The sequence below is a fragment of the Spathaspora passalidarum genome, assembly GCF_000223485.1.
Source record: "Spathaspora passalidarum NRRL Y-27907 unplaced genomic scaffold SPAPAscaffold_1, whole genome shotgun sequence".
Taxonomy (NCBI): domain Eukaryota; kingdom Fungi; phylum Ascomycota; class Pichiomycetes; order Serinales; family Debaryomycetaceae; genus Spathaspora; species Spathaspora passalidarum.
Genome location: NW_006767425.1, coordinates 374,661 through 387,922, shown reverse-complemented (window position 1 = coordinate 387,922; position 13,262 = coordinate 374,661). Strand labels below are relative to the sequence as shown.

Here is a 13,262-nt window from a genome sequence, read left to right as displayed (position 1 = left end):
GTTATTGAGCTCTATGTGTTATTTTGATACCCCTAAAGAAATTTAAAACTAGCATGGAGAGACTTGTTGAAAGAACAAAGAAAGATTTCTGGCCCCCAAGTCGTGGCTTGATATTGATGTTATTATAGCTAAAGCTATTAGTCTTCTGTTATTGAATACTGACCTCACTGAAGAAGCTAGACACCATTCAATCAAAACTGATCAATCAAATGACGAGGAATGTAGACACGTATCCATTGAAGCCCCAACCATGATGCAACAGATTTTAAAACTTGAAAAATTCATCGAAGAAAAAGCTATGGCTGTCTATGAGAACAGTTGTACTATATTTGGAGAATATTTTAAAGATGGAGAAGGCAAACTAGATGTTTATACGGTCTTCGCCAGATACAAAGTATTAAGTACTCCCTAATGAATTCTGTATGCCTGCTACTGGTTGATACCGGTTCAATGGCAAATTGTATCGATCTTTTAACAATCAAAGTTAAAGCTTATTCCTTCCCCTCACACATAAAGTTCATATTGATTTAGGCCACCACTCTAAACAATTTATCAAGGCTTAATTATTACCTGTTATTGACAAATCGGGTATTGAGGGGTCCACTTTTAGAAAGTGGAACTACCTATGGAACTTACTTCAATCTTCTTCATGTGTGCAAGGACTGTTTATTTGATAATGAGTAAATAATAAAATATTTATTAGACACAGCTGATAAATTAATATTTCTACAAATCAAATAGCGATCACCATTCTCAAGTATGCTACATTCAACAGTCAACAAACTCTCGATGGTTCTCGTTATATAAAAATAAACTAGAGAACATTTTGCATACTCGTGATTTATTGGATAACGAAAAATCTATTGGATATTTGTTCAACTGTGTGCACGCGCGCTGGACAACAAACAAATTATGTCACGACTAAAAGCGACAAGTCGCACTTTTTTGCGACACATAACAGGTCCAACCAATGAATTTCCTTTAGTAAGAAAAAAATTAACTCATGAAAAAATCAATATCAATTAAACATCTTACTGCAAACATATAGACCAATAGAACACCATGACTTTAGCTACTGAATTCGCAGAAACCACCCACCGTTCATTGACAAATGCGGAATTAAGAAAAAGAGTGTTACATTTATATCGTAAATACATGAGACATTCTAAGGATTTCAGTGATTTATATGAATTGGATATGCCAATCTCCAACATCAAGACCAAGATCAGACAAGAATTCGAAAGACAAAGGTTCTTGAACGACGTCAACGTCGCTAATGTCGTTTATGCTAAGGGTCAAATGGAATTCCAAGAATTAATTAACTTCTGGAAACAACAATGTCATGTATTGAGATATTTCGATGAACAAAGAGCCTATGGTGTAGTTGACAAAAATGACTTTGTTAAGAATTTCTTGAGAGGAAATTAAATTGCATATGGTTAGTCAATCTTGAAAAGTTGTAGGTTATTAGCCATGTTTCATTTTGTATGTTTTATTTTATGTTAGTTTTTATTTATCACAGGTTTAATATATATCTAGAAAGATAAAATATCGTTTGGCTCAAGCCAATTAGAACGAGCTTGTAAGGTCAAAAACAGAGACAAATCTATAAGAATCGATTTAGTAAGTGTTGTAATATTTTCTATCAAGTTTAGATTAAATTCAAAGCTAAACTGACTCGCTGAAAACCCCACCTGACCCTATTTACAACTCATTTAAATATAGTAAACCACCTTTAATTAATAGAGATATATGTATATAGAGGTAAAAGAAAATAAGCATGAAAAAATATATAAAAAAAAACAATTTGCAATTTGTTGTAATAGTCAAGGGGTATAGATTTTACTAATCACAACAAAATTCACAAACCAAAACTATAAAAAAGTGGGAGAACAATTGAACACTTCATAAGGAATGCATCTATTCCATTGGTTCTTCAGCAACAATATCATCATTATAAATCAATTCTTCATCATCAACAGTGGCTTCTTGATATTGTTGATATTCACTAACTAAATCATTCATATTGGATTCAGCTTCAGTAAATTCCATTTCATCCATACCTTCAGAAGTATACCAATGCAAGAAAGCCTTTCTTCTAAACATGGCACTGAATTGATCACCAACTCTCTTAAATAATTCTTGGATGGAAGTAGAATTACCAATGAAAGTGGCACTCATGTCTAAATCTCTTGGAGGAACAGAACAAACGGCAGTTTGAACATTATTTGGAATCCATTCAACAAAATGAGCGGCATTCTTGGTTTGAATTTTATGCATTTCATCATCAACTTCTTTAACTGAAACCTTACCTCTGAAGAAAGCAGCAACAGTTAAGTAACGACCATTTCTTGGATCAGAAGCAGCCATCATATTCTTGGAGTCAAACATTTGTTGAGTCAATTCTGGAACAGTAACTGATCTAAAAGATTTAGCACCAATAGAAGTCAATGGAGCATAACCAACCATAAAGAAATGTAATCTTGGGAATGGAACTAAATTAACAGCCAATTTTCTTAAATCGGAATTCAATTGACCTGGATAACGTAATGAAGTAGTAACACCCGACATAACTGAAGAAACCAAACTGTTTAATTCAGCATATGATGGTTGAGGTAACTTTAAAGTTTTTTGACAAATATTATATAAAGCTTCATTATCAATACAAAAGGTTTCATCAGAATTATCAACTAATTGATGAATAGATAAGGTAGCATTATATGGTTCAATAACGGTATCGGAAACCTTTGGTGAAGGAACAACTGAAAAAGTGGCCATCATTCTATCAGGGAATTCTTCTCTAATCTTGGAAATTAATAAGGTACCCATACCGGAACCGGTACCACCACCTAAAGAATGGGTAATTTGGAAACCTTGCAAAGAGTCACATCCTTCAGCTTCTCTTCTAACAACGTCTAAGACGGAATCAACTAATTCAGCACCTTCAGTATAATGACCCTTAGCCCAAACATTTCCGGCAGAACTTTGACCAAAAATATAGTTATCCGGTCTAAATAAACCACCAATCTTGGAAGTCTTGACATTATCAATAGTACCTGGTTCTAAATCAACTAAAACGGCACGAGGGACATATTTTCCTGAAGTAGCTTCATTGAAATAAACGTCCAATTTAGCCTTTTGAATATCATCTTCTCCAGAGTAAGTACCATTATTGTCTAAACCGTGTTCACCACAGATAGTTTCCCAGAAAGCAGCACCCTAAATTTCGATGTTAGTATATAAATTTCATCATGGTTAGACGTGTTATGTGTAGTAAAAATTAAGCGGTCAAAAATTCAAAACAAAATCAAAACAAAAAAAAAAATAATTTCCAAACACACACACTTTTCGGTTAAGTTATTGTTATAAACATACAATTTGGTTACCACATTGACCAGTAGATAAATGGATCTAGTAATTAAATGTTAGTACATAATTCATGATCATAGTAGTAATGCAAGCTTTGATGGGAATGAGTGGTGATCATAAAGGTTGAATCAAGACTGATTTAATTACACAGGCGCGTAGCACAACCAGAAATTAAACCCACCCAAGAACACTAGTCACTGATACCAATCAATGCAGGGCATCACTACCAACAGATTGTAACTATCTGATGAATCGCTATACATACAATTTCTCTCATTGTGTATGGTATAAATATAAGATTATGATTCCGTTAAGGGTTAAAAGGGAAGAAAACAAAAAATTCAACAGAGTAGCAGATTTTTTGGTTTGTTTACATTTTCCCAGCCAAACGAAAAAAAGGACTGGAAATCATACGTGGTAAATACACGACCTATTTAAGCCCAATTAGGAAGTATTGTGATATAACTGGCTTTAAGAAGTAGACATTTATTCTTATGCAATGTGTTTAAATGTTGAGGGGCTATATAACAGTTTGCTATAACCCTTAGGGGGGAAGGTACCTTGCAAAAATGATGAACACATTATCGTGATATGAAATTATTGGTTTGTGCTGCAGTTTTTTTGAAAGTAAATACTACTTCCATTCTTATGTTCTAGATTGTCTGGTTCTCTAAGTATTTGAATTGATCTAGTTCCTGAAAAGAAGAAACGTTTAGGACTCGTTACTGAAATTTTACCATTCCTGCAGAATTTCGTTTCAAAATTGGTAAAAATTCTAGTAACCTTAACTAGATGGAAATAAATTTCAACATATGTAACTACCTACCCAAGCCAAAGAATATCCGTAATTTAATTCTAATAAAATAATATATACGGCAAATTAACTAGTTAACCTTCCTTATCTGTTATCTAATCTTACTAATAAAAAATTACGCACTATTTTGCTTTCACCTGGTAGCACCAAACATTCGTATAAAAATGGTTACATGTTTCTCATAACCTAGCAAGCAAGGAATGTTGTCAAGCAATGAATATCGATATTCTTCCCCACATAATTAAAGCTTCTTGGTGGCAAATAATTAAGAAATTAATTGTCATGCACAACTCGGAGTATATCATCTATAACCGTTTTACCCCAATAAAATCGCGGTTCCTTGCCATGTAAGGCATTTCTTTGTTCGGGTCGCGCTAGCCGTATTGGGACCCCACTTTTACCACATCCCGCATTGACATCAAATCTCTACTATATATTATCAAGTATATTCCACTTTTGGTTTTACAAGATATGCGCGAGAGTTTTTACAAGGTGAACATAAATGTTTTATATTCTTGACTTGAATAATTTAGAAACAATTGAATCAACGACTAATGACAATGTTGTGATTCCTCCTGTTTCGTTACTGAAAAAGGTGCAAGCTAAAGATATTGTTGTTGGACTGACCATTCGATCTAGAAATGGTTGCTTACAATGCCGAAAACGAAAGTAAGTAAGAGCTTGTTTCTAATTATGAAATTTTGCTGTTTTAGAGTGGAATTACTAATCAAGATTTAGGAAAAAATGCGATGAAAAATATCCTACATGCGGAAGTTGCAAACACAGAAAAGTTGAATGTCACTGGAGAAATGGCACCCAATTTCGAATACTTAAGAAAGAACATAAGAGGGAGGCAGGAAGCAAGAAAATTGAAGCTGTAGAAAAACCAGACACAAATTACTGTTTGGACAAGTTGTTGGAACAATGTGAAACTGTAGTCACTCCATTCCTGTTGCATACTAGTGAGATTGATCCAATAATCACCGAAATTCAATCAATTGACAACATAAAATCACCGATAGACTTAGACAACATAGAATCACCCAACCTAGATGATTTCTTGATTCATAATTTTAATCTCATACACCAGCCTTCACTTACGCCATTAATTCTAGATAATAAAGGGTCAAATTTCTTGGATGCATTTATACACAAAGTAGCCAAGGATCTTTGTATTGGTCCAGAAAGTTCCAACTATTTTCTTAAAACATTTTATCAGTTGTCTTATACGGAAGATTCAATTTCATATTTATTATGTGCATGGGGCGGATTATTTATTGATGGGTATACTGATGACGTTAAACTGTATATGGGAAAGGCGTCAGAATTAATTGAGAAACAATATAATCGTCAAGATAACTTGTCAACTTATGATATTTATGTGTTGTTAAATTATTACTTGATTAATATAGGTGTTCATATATGTGCAGGGGATGTCAGTAACTGGTATAACTTATTCAAAAAAGTTATAAAAATCATTCAAGATCACGGGGGATTAAATCATATTTGTAAAGTATTCAATTATTCAAATGATATTAAGTGGTTGATTTCAGACATTCAATACCATGATATTATGTCGAGCATAACATTCACCCAGGGAACTAAGTTCCCTATGGTTGAATATAATGAAATATTTACCAATGAAAAGATTTTAGAATTAGATGATTATGGGTTAGATCCATTCCAAGGGTGTATTCAACCAATATATTTACTATTAGGAGATATTATAACTACTTCTGTTGAATTTAATGAGAATTCACCTAGCGATAGTACCGACGAAGATTCAAGATTGGCGCACTATCAATTAGTTATTAACAAGTACGACGAACTTGAAAGGAGACTAGCCCAATGCCAGCCAAATATCAATCAAATGAACGGAATACCAGATGAAGAATTAGAATTACATCTTACATTGTTTGAAACATACCTGTTAACATGTCAATTGTGTATGAATTATCAGATTAGAAAAATTCCACCGGTATCTATTGAAATGCAATCATTGCTATTAAACACTTTAAAACATATTGACATCTTGATAGATACGAAGTTAATGACAAGTTTGGCATTTCCGTTATTGATTTGTGGTATTACGTGTAGTTCTGAGAACGATAGATTAAAAATGATCCAACGGTTTCAAAAAGTAAGTCAAGATTATAAAGTCGCAAATTTAAAGCGAATGTTTAATATTGTTAAACAAGTTTGGGAAAGGAATATGGATGGGAAAATTTATATTGATTGGAATGAGATTGTTCAAGAGAATAACTGGCATTTATCTATGTGTTAGCTAAATATGTTTATATAGTAAATAGTTGACGTATAACAAGAGCATATAAAATGGTTGCTAAAAGCATTCGTATAAGAATCCCCTGCATATAATTTACTATCTCACAAAAAAAAAAATACAAAAAAAAAGAAACCCACAAACACGCAGTTACGAAAAAAAGAAAGCCAGCGAACTGGTGAGAACAAAATTCATAGCCCTGTTTTTTTTTTAGAGTTTAACCGACCCAACATTTAAGATTTAAATTATACAGGCCCAAGTTGATGACCTGTCATTAGAAAGGGGAGTAATATAACTAGAAAATAACATTTCCTTAATTTCAATCAAGTCATTACCTATAATATCCTATCCTATACCTATTATCACTTTCAATAATTAGGGTAAACTACATAGCATAAGTTGCCACATTGCACACCTACCACAAACTAGTAAACCTACACACCTCAAATACATACAACACAGAATTTATAGCATAACGCCATAGATATTCATATCATGTCTGTCTCCATCCAAAATAGAACTATAGAATTTCAACAATGTGTGTCAACGTATGATAAGATAAACAAAAAGCAAAGACATGCTCAAGGTTTAGGAGGCACACCGTCATCCAACATCCCACCCAAGAAGTCACAGTTTAGTCAACAAGCAAGTATTATAGCCAAGGATATTTCTCACGTTACTGAATTGTTGAGTAAATTAGCATTATTAGCAAAACGTAAACCAATCTTTGATGATAAACCTATTGAAATTGGAGAATTAACCTATGTTATCAAACAAGAAATCTTTAAGATTGAAACTAACATTCAAAATTTACAAAAGTTTACTAAAGGTGACCATTCGATTCAAATCGATTCCCAAATTTCTCAATATTCTAAGAATGTGTTGAATTTGTTGAATTCGAAAATGAAGAATATCTCTGGAGAATTCAAAAATGTTTTGGAAATTAGACAACGTAACGAGATTGCCAATAAGAATAGAACAGAGAATTTCTTGTCAAGCTCAGTTTCTAGTCGGGGTGCCCTGCCAATGTTACATAATGAAAACCCATTTGCATCAAGTTCAAGTTTAAATAATTCACCATTCGATCCAGACAAGGCAATTACCAGTAGCACTGATACTGATCTAGTCTCTTCTCCTTATGGGAATAGTGGAGAATACTTGACATTACCTAAACAAACCCAACAAATGCTATTGATGGAAGAACAATCTACACAATACCTTCAACAAAGAAACCGTGCAGTTGAAACTATAGAATCTACTATAAACGAAGTAGGGAACTTGTTTCAACAATTGGCCACCATGGTTAGTGAACAAGGTGAACAAATTCAAAGAATTGACGAAAATGTTGAAGATATTAGTTTAAATATTAGTGGTGCTCAAAGAGAATTATTAAAGTACTATGCTAACATTACCAGTAATCGTTGGTTATTCTTGAAGATTTTTGGTGTCTTGATTATATTCTTCTTTATCTGGGTTTTAGTTAGTTAAAAGTGGGGTATTATCGGTTGAATTTTTTTTTTTTGCAATTAGAATATGTAGATATGTTGGGAATACTGCTTTAACACATAATATATAGAAAAGGTTGTTTATGAGAGTATATCCTTAATAAAATTGATACCATAAGTGACATGCTTGTAGTAGGCTATTTTTTTCCCGTATAGTAAAGTGAAGTGTGGATTCCTCTAATCTCTTAATCTTTTTTTTTCCTTTTCTTTTTTTGGTGTGCAAAGGAGAGTCAAATTTACTTATCCATTCTTTTGTTGCCACCAGAGGGTATAAACAGACATAGAATACAACAACATGTGGTCACTTTTATTCGGAGGTAATAGTCAAGCTAAGAAAGACCTTCCTAAGAAGGCAATAGTGGAGTTACGAGAACATATACAAACCTTAAACAAGAAGAAATCCCACTTGGAACAACAAATGGCTGATCAAGATGCCATGGCCAGAAAATACGTTGCCAGTAAGCAAAACAACTTGGCAAAGAATGCATTAAAGAGAAAGAAAGGTTATGAAGCAAATTTAATGAAGGTTGAGAATCAAATTGAAACATTGGAAACTCAACTCATATCTATAGAAGGGGCCAACTTAAACTTGGAAACCATGAAGGCCATGAAACAAGGGGCATCTGCTATGAAACAAATACATGGCGAATACAATGTTGATAAGGTTGAAGATACGATGGATGAGATTAGAGAACAAGTTGAATTGGCCGATGAAATCAGTGAAGCTATTTCAAGACCTGTTGGTAACGAATTCGTTGATGAAGATGAATTAGAAGAAGAATTGGCTGCATTACAAGAAGAACAAGCTGAACAAGAAGCCGCGCCAGTTCAAAAGGTTCCTGCTCAAAAGGTTGAACAATTGCCTGAATTCCCAACCGTTAATAAGACCGTTCCTGCTGCTCCAGTCGAGGAAGATGAAGACGAAGAAGCTTTGAAAGCATTGCAAGCAGAAATGGGATTGTAAACTTGCTGATTCATTTCTTTGGTGTTGCATTAAGTTGAAGGGATTGTTGTTATATATATACACACACCGGTACTACTATTACTAGATACTATTTCTTTAACAGGTAGTGAAGAGAAGATAAATCAAGATCTTACTTCTTCTTGGTTTCTTTCTTCTTTTTTTTACCTTCCTATAGTTACCATTCATAGTTGTTATTAATACATTTACAGAAACATATAAAGCTAGACGGAGTTTCTTCGGTATAGGTCACATGATCATTTTCTTTGCATTTCTTTTTTGTTTATTTTTTTTGTACTCAATTTTTTTTTTTTTTTTTTGCCTCAGCTCCCTTAAATTTTTTTTTCATTAGTTTTTACAACCAAATCCCTTTTCGAATATCAAGGGTTTCCACATATAATAAAGTCTTTATAATATGTTAAGAACATCCCTAAAGAGTTCTAGTTATCGCAGACTGCGAGCTCTAGTTCAACGACTTTTACCTCAAATCCAATATGCATATATAAACACGAGGTCTGAATCAAAAACATTGGCTCAATCAGCTGTTGCAGTCTCCCCAGTTAGTCGATTACTCGAACCTTTAAAATCTGAACGAACTGAAAGTAATGCAAAACATAGTATATCAAAGTTAACCCAAAAGTCTTTTAGTGAGATCGAACAGACGGAATTTACAGCACCTGCAGCAGAAAGACAGCCTGGCTATTATAGTTCTAAAGGAGACAATGTCATAAGACAACCTTTTGCTCGGGAAATCAACTATCTCAAGTCATTGATGGAAAGCTTTGTTAGTGATCAATATTACGAAAAGGCCTACCCTCTTTTGAAAACCTTGAGCGGCTTGGTTACACCTGAAGAGTTTACCAAATTTGCTAATATATACTTGGAAGCACTTGTTCAAGATGAGAAAGTAAGTGTCCGTGAACTCGAACAAGTAATCGATAAAATGCAGAGAGAATGTCATTTTGAACTGAATAATAGAACAAGAGCATTAAGATTGACCAAATATTTAGAAACTGATCCCAAGTTTGATCTTGATGAATTTTTCAGAATTCCTAAAATTGAAGATATCAGAAGCACACTTTCAAACGTTGACATAATCGGGGTTGATAATTTATATACAATCTTTGATCATCCAAAGGCCCAGACTTGGATTCCTAGTGAATTGAAAGAGCTGTATCATGAATACGATTTAAATAAAAACAAAGAAATTGTTGAAGATACCAAAAAATTACAAGAAAAAGATGGAAGTATTAGATCATTAGAAAAAGATGATCTTTCTGAATTGGAAGCTGTTGATTCATTTGGATTGCAAATTGTCAGACACAGTTTATTAGGTTTGGAGGCTAGTCCCGACAAAATTGCCGTATTTACTAGCGATATCAAAGAAATAATCAAGGACATGACAAATGAAGAAAGTAAACAAAAGATCACGTCCGGAAAATTGAACTATTTTGAAATGTACCAATTGCTAGAAACTCAAGAACAGCGTGACCAATTCAACCATGCCCTTGCAAACTTCAACCTCGATAGACAAAAGCAAATGGAGATCAGAGGTGTTGAAGGGGCTAAGGAGAAATGGAAGCATGAATATGAAGAAACTAAAAAGAGAGATTCGATTATGTCAACTAAGAACTTGAATGCTCAATTATACGAATGGTATCAAAAACTTGTTCCACTCTTACAAAAGGAAAGACAGGAATGTTTAGATTTGATCGATGATAAGGCCACTAATCAAAAAAGTTCTGAAAATAAAGAACGAGCGGTTTATGCCCCTTTTTTTGTTAAAATTGATCCTGAAAAGGCTGCAATGACCACCATATTAGAGGTTATGAAATTACAATCTACGGGAGGTATTTCTAATGGTATGAGAGCTTTAACTGCATTGCAATCTGTTGGAAAAGCATTAGAATACGATTATATCACTCAAAAATTATCTAAAAAGGATTTGAAACGTACTCAAACTTCAAAACATAAAGGATCAAGGTTGTTGTTGAATCTTGTCCGTAATGCCGCCGAGGGAGATCCTAACGAAGATTTTGGATGGAGTCAAGATATAAGTATTAGACTAGGTGCAGTGTTTGTATCATTCTTGATGGAAGTAGCAAAAGTTAGAGTCAGTAGACACACCGTTGAAACTGAACAGAGTGCATTTTTTCACAGTATTCAGTATATCGGTGGTCAACGTATTGGGGCAATTAAACTCCATTCTGACTTAGTTAAAAGTATCAACAGGTCTTCTCTTGACAGTTGTGTCCAACCTCAACATATGCCAATGCCAGTTAAACCAAAAGATTGGGATGGCTATTATGGTAGAGGGCAAGTTATGTCACCTTTAGTTAGAGTCAGGGACTCCCCTGAAACTGCTGCTTACGTTAAAACAGCAGCCAGGAATGGAAACCTTGATCAAGTTTATGCTGGATTAAATGTCTTGGGTAATACTGCATGGACTGTAAATAAAGATATTTTTAAGGTTATCAGTCATTATTGGAATACGGGTAAAGAATTTTTAGATATCCCTGGTGTTCTAGATAAACCAATATTGCCACCAAAACCTGAAAGAAGCGACGATCCTTCAATTAAATATAAATATCGAAAGTTAGTTACCCAATTAAAGTCTGAATTTTCTACCATGAGATCTCAAAGGTGTGATGCTAATTATAAATTGGAGATTGCCAGAGCTTTTATCGGTGAAAAATTGTACTTTCCTCATAATTTAGACTTCAGAGGCAGGGCATATCCTATATCACCACATTTCAACCATTTAGGTGGGGATATGACCAGATCTTTATTCTTATTCTGGGATGGTAAAGAATTAGGAGAACGTGGTTTAAGATGGTTGAAAATCCAATTAGCTAACTTGTACGGTTTTGATAAAGCTCCATTTGATGAAAGAGTTAAATTTGTCGAGGATAACTTGCAGAATGTATTCGAATCAGCTAAGAATCCTTATTCTGAAGACGCATGGTGGAAGAAAGCTGATAAACCATGGCAAGCATTAGGTGTTTGTTTTGATTTGCGCCGGGCTTATAAATTACCTGATCCAACCAAATATGTTTCTCATATGGCAGTACATCAAGATGGTACCTGTAATGGGTTACAACATTATGCTGCATTAGGTGGGGATTTAGAAGGGGCTCAGCAAGTTAATTTGGCTAGAGCTGATAGACCACAAGATGTCTATGCCTATGTTGCTGGAATTGTTCGAGAGCTTCTTGAGAAAGATGCACAGAAAAACAACAAATATGCATTGTTTTTAAAGGATAAAATTAATCGTAAAGTTGTTAAACCTACAGTTATGACTAATGTTTACGGTGTTACATATATTGGAGCATTAGCCCAAGTTCGTAAACAATTGGAAGATTATTTCCCTGACAACCAAAGAGATTCACTTCAAGAACATGCCAGATATTTAACCACTCATGTCTTTGCAGCAATTAGACAATTGTTTGAAAATGCACATCTTATTCAAGATTGGTTAGGAGAATCAGCTAGAAGAATTTCTAAATCTGTTAGTATTGATTATAAAGAATCAGACAACGTGGCATTGCATTCTTCAGCAGTTATATGGACAACACCATTGAATTTACCATGTGTTCAGCCTTATAGAAAAGGTACTTCTGAGTCCCTCAAGACCGCGGTGCAAACATTAACCATTAACAGAATCGATGGTGCAGGTATGGTTGATGGTAGAAAACAAGTGGCTGGATTCCCACCAAATTTTGTTCATTCCTTGGATGCAACTCACATGATGATGACTGCTGCTGCTTGTGGGGAACGTGGATTAAAGTTTGCTTCGGTTCATGACTCCTTCTGGACTCATGCCGCTGATGTTGATACTATGAATGAACAGATTAGAGAACAATTTGTTAAATTACATTCTTCAAATTTAATCAGTCTTTTGAAAGAAGAATTTGAAATTAGATACAAAGATAACTACCAATTAATTAAAATTTCATCAAAGCATCCCCTCGTCAAATCAATTAAGGAGCTTAAGCAACAATGGACAAAACAATTGAACAGACCCATCACACTTGGTGACGAACTATATATGGAAAGAACACGGTTAGAATTTTTAAACTCTGATGACCCTCAAAAAATTAAAGCGGCTCAGGACATGGTTACTACCATTAAGCTAGCACATGAGTATGAAGGTGAAATTGAAGACGTTAATGACAGAGGTACCTATGAAATTTTAATTCCTTTAAAATTCCCCGAAGTGCCTCCCAAGGGTGAATTTGATGTTAACCGAGTTAAGGATTCGTTATACTTCTTCTCATAGAAACGCTCTACACCCATTTACACGCTGATCATGAAAAATATTCTTTAATGTAT

At 34.1% G+C, this 13,262-nt stretch overlaps 6 protein-coding genes across 6 annotated transcripts; 5 read left to right on the top strand and 1 right to left on the bottom strand. All coding sequences in view use genetic code 12, as the record gives it.

Moving 5' to 3' along the window:
- Positions 1 to 1,033: 1,033 nt before the first annotated feature.
- Positions 1,034 to 1,539, top strand: SPAPADRAFT_57861 (uncharacterized protein; the record flags this gene model as incomplete). The annotated part of the gene is made up of 1 exon (XM_007372139.1): positions 1,034 to 1,539. One exon carries the CDS (start codon positions 1,063 to 1,065, stop codon positions 1,426 to 1,428), a length of 366 nt encoding a protein of 121 aa, XP_007372201.1.
- Positions 1,540 to 1,713: 174 nt separating this feature from the next.
- TUB2 (beta-1 tubulin) lies at positions 1,714 to 3,681 on the bottom strand (the record flags this gene model as incomplete). The annotated part of the gene is made up of 3 exons (XM_007372138.1): positions 1,714 to 3,219; positions 3,376 to 3,411; positions 3,635 to 3,681. The coding sequence occupies 3 exons, from the start codon at positions 3,644 to 3,646 to the stop codon at positions 1,921 to 1,923; spliced, it is 1,347 nt and encodes a 448-aa protein (XP_007372200.1).
- A 996-nt stretch (positions 3,682 to 4,677) lies between these two features.
- Positions 4,678 to 6,524, top strand: UGA32 (Uga32p; the record flags this gene model as incomplete). The annotated part of the gene is made up of 2 exons (XM_007372137.1): positions 4,678 to 4,852; positions 4,922 to 6,524. 2 exons carry the CDS (start codon positions 4,686 to 4,688, stop codon positions 6,465 to 6,467), a joined length of 1,713 nt encoding a protein of 570 aa, XP_007372199.1.
- Positions 6,525 to 6,676: 152 nt separating this feature from the next.
- SPAPADRAFT_145250 (t-SNARE syntaxin) lies at positions 6,677 to 8,089 on the top strand (the record flags this gene model as incomplete). Its single annotated transcript, XM_007372136.1, has 1 exon — positions 6,677 to 8,089. The coding sequence occupies one exon, from the start codon at positions 6,960 to 6,962 to the stop codon at positions 7,950 to 7,952; it is 993 nt and encodes a 330-aa protein (XP_007372198.1).
- A 130-nt stretch (positions 8,090 to 8,219) lies between these two features.
- SNF7 (ESCRT-III subunit protein) lies at positions 8,220 to 9,156 on the top strand (the record flags this gene model as incomplete). Its single annotated transcript, XM_007372135.1, has 1 exon — positions 8,220 to 9,156. One exon carries the CDS (start codon positions 8,265 to 8,267, stop codon positions 8,931 to 8,933), a length of 669 nt encoding a protein of 222 aa, XP_007372197.1.
- A 189-nt stretch (positions 9,157 to 9,345) lies between these two features.
- RPO41 (DNA-directed RNA polymerase) lies at positions 9,346 to 13,209 on the top strand (the record flags this gene model as incomplete). The annotated part of the gene is made up of 1 exon (XM_007372134.1): positions 9,346 to 13,209. One exon carries the CDS (start codon positions 9,346 to 9,348, stop codon positions 13,207 to 13,209), a length of 3,864 nt encoding a protein of 1,287 aa, XP_007372196.1.
- Between the last annotated feature and the right edge of the window lie 53 nt (positions 13,210 to 13,262).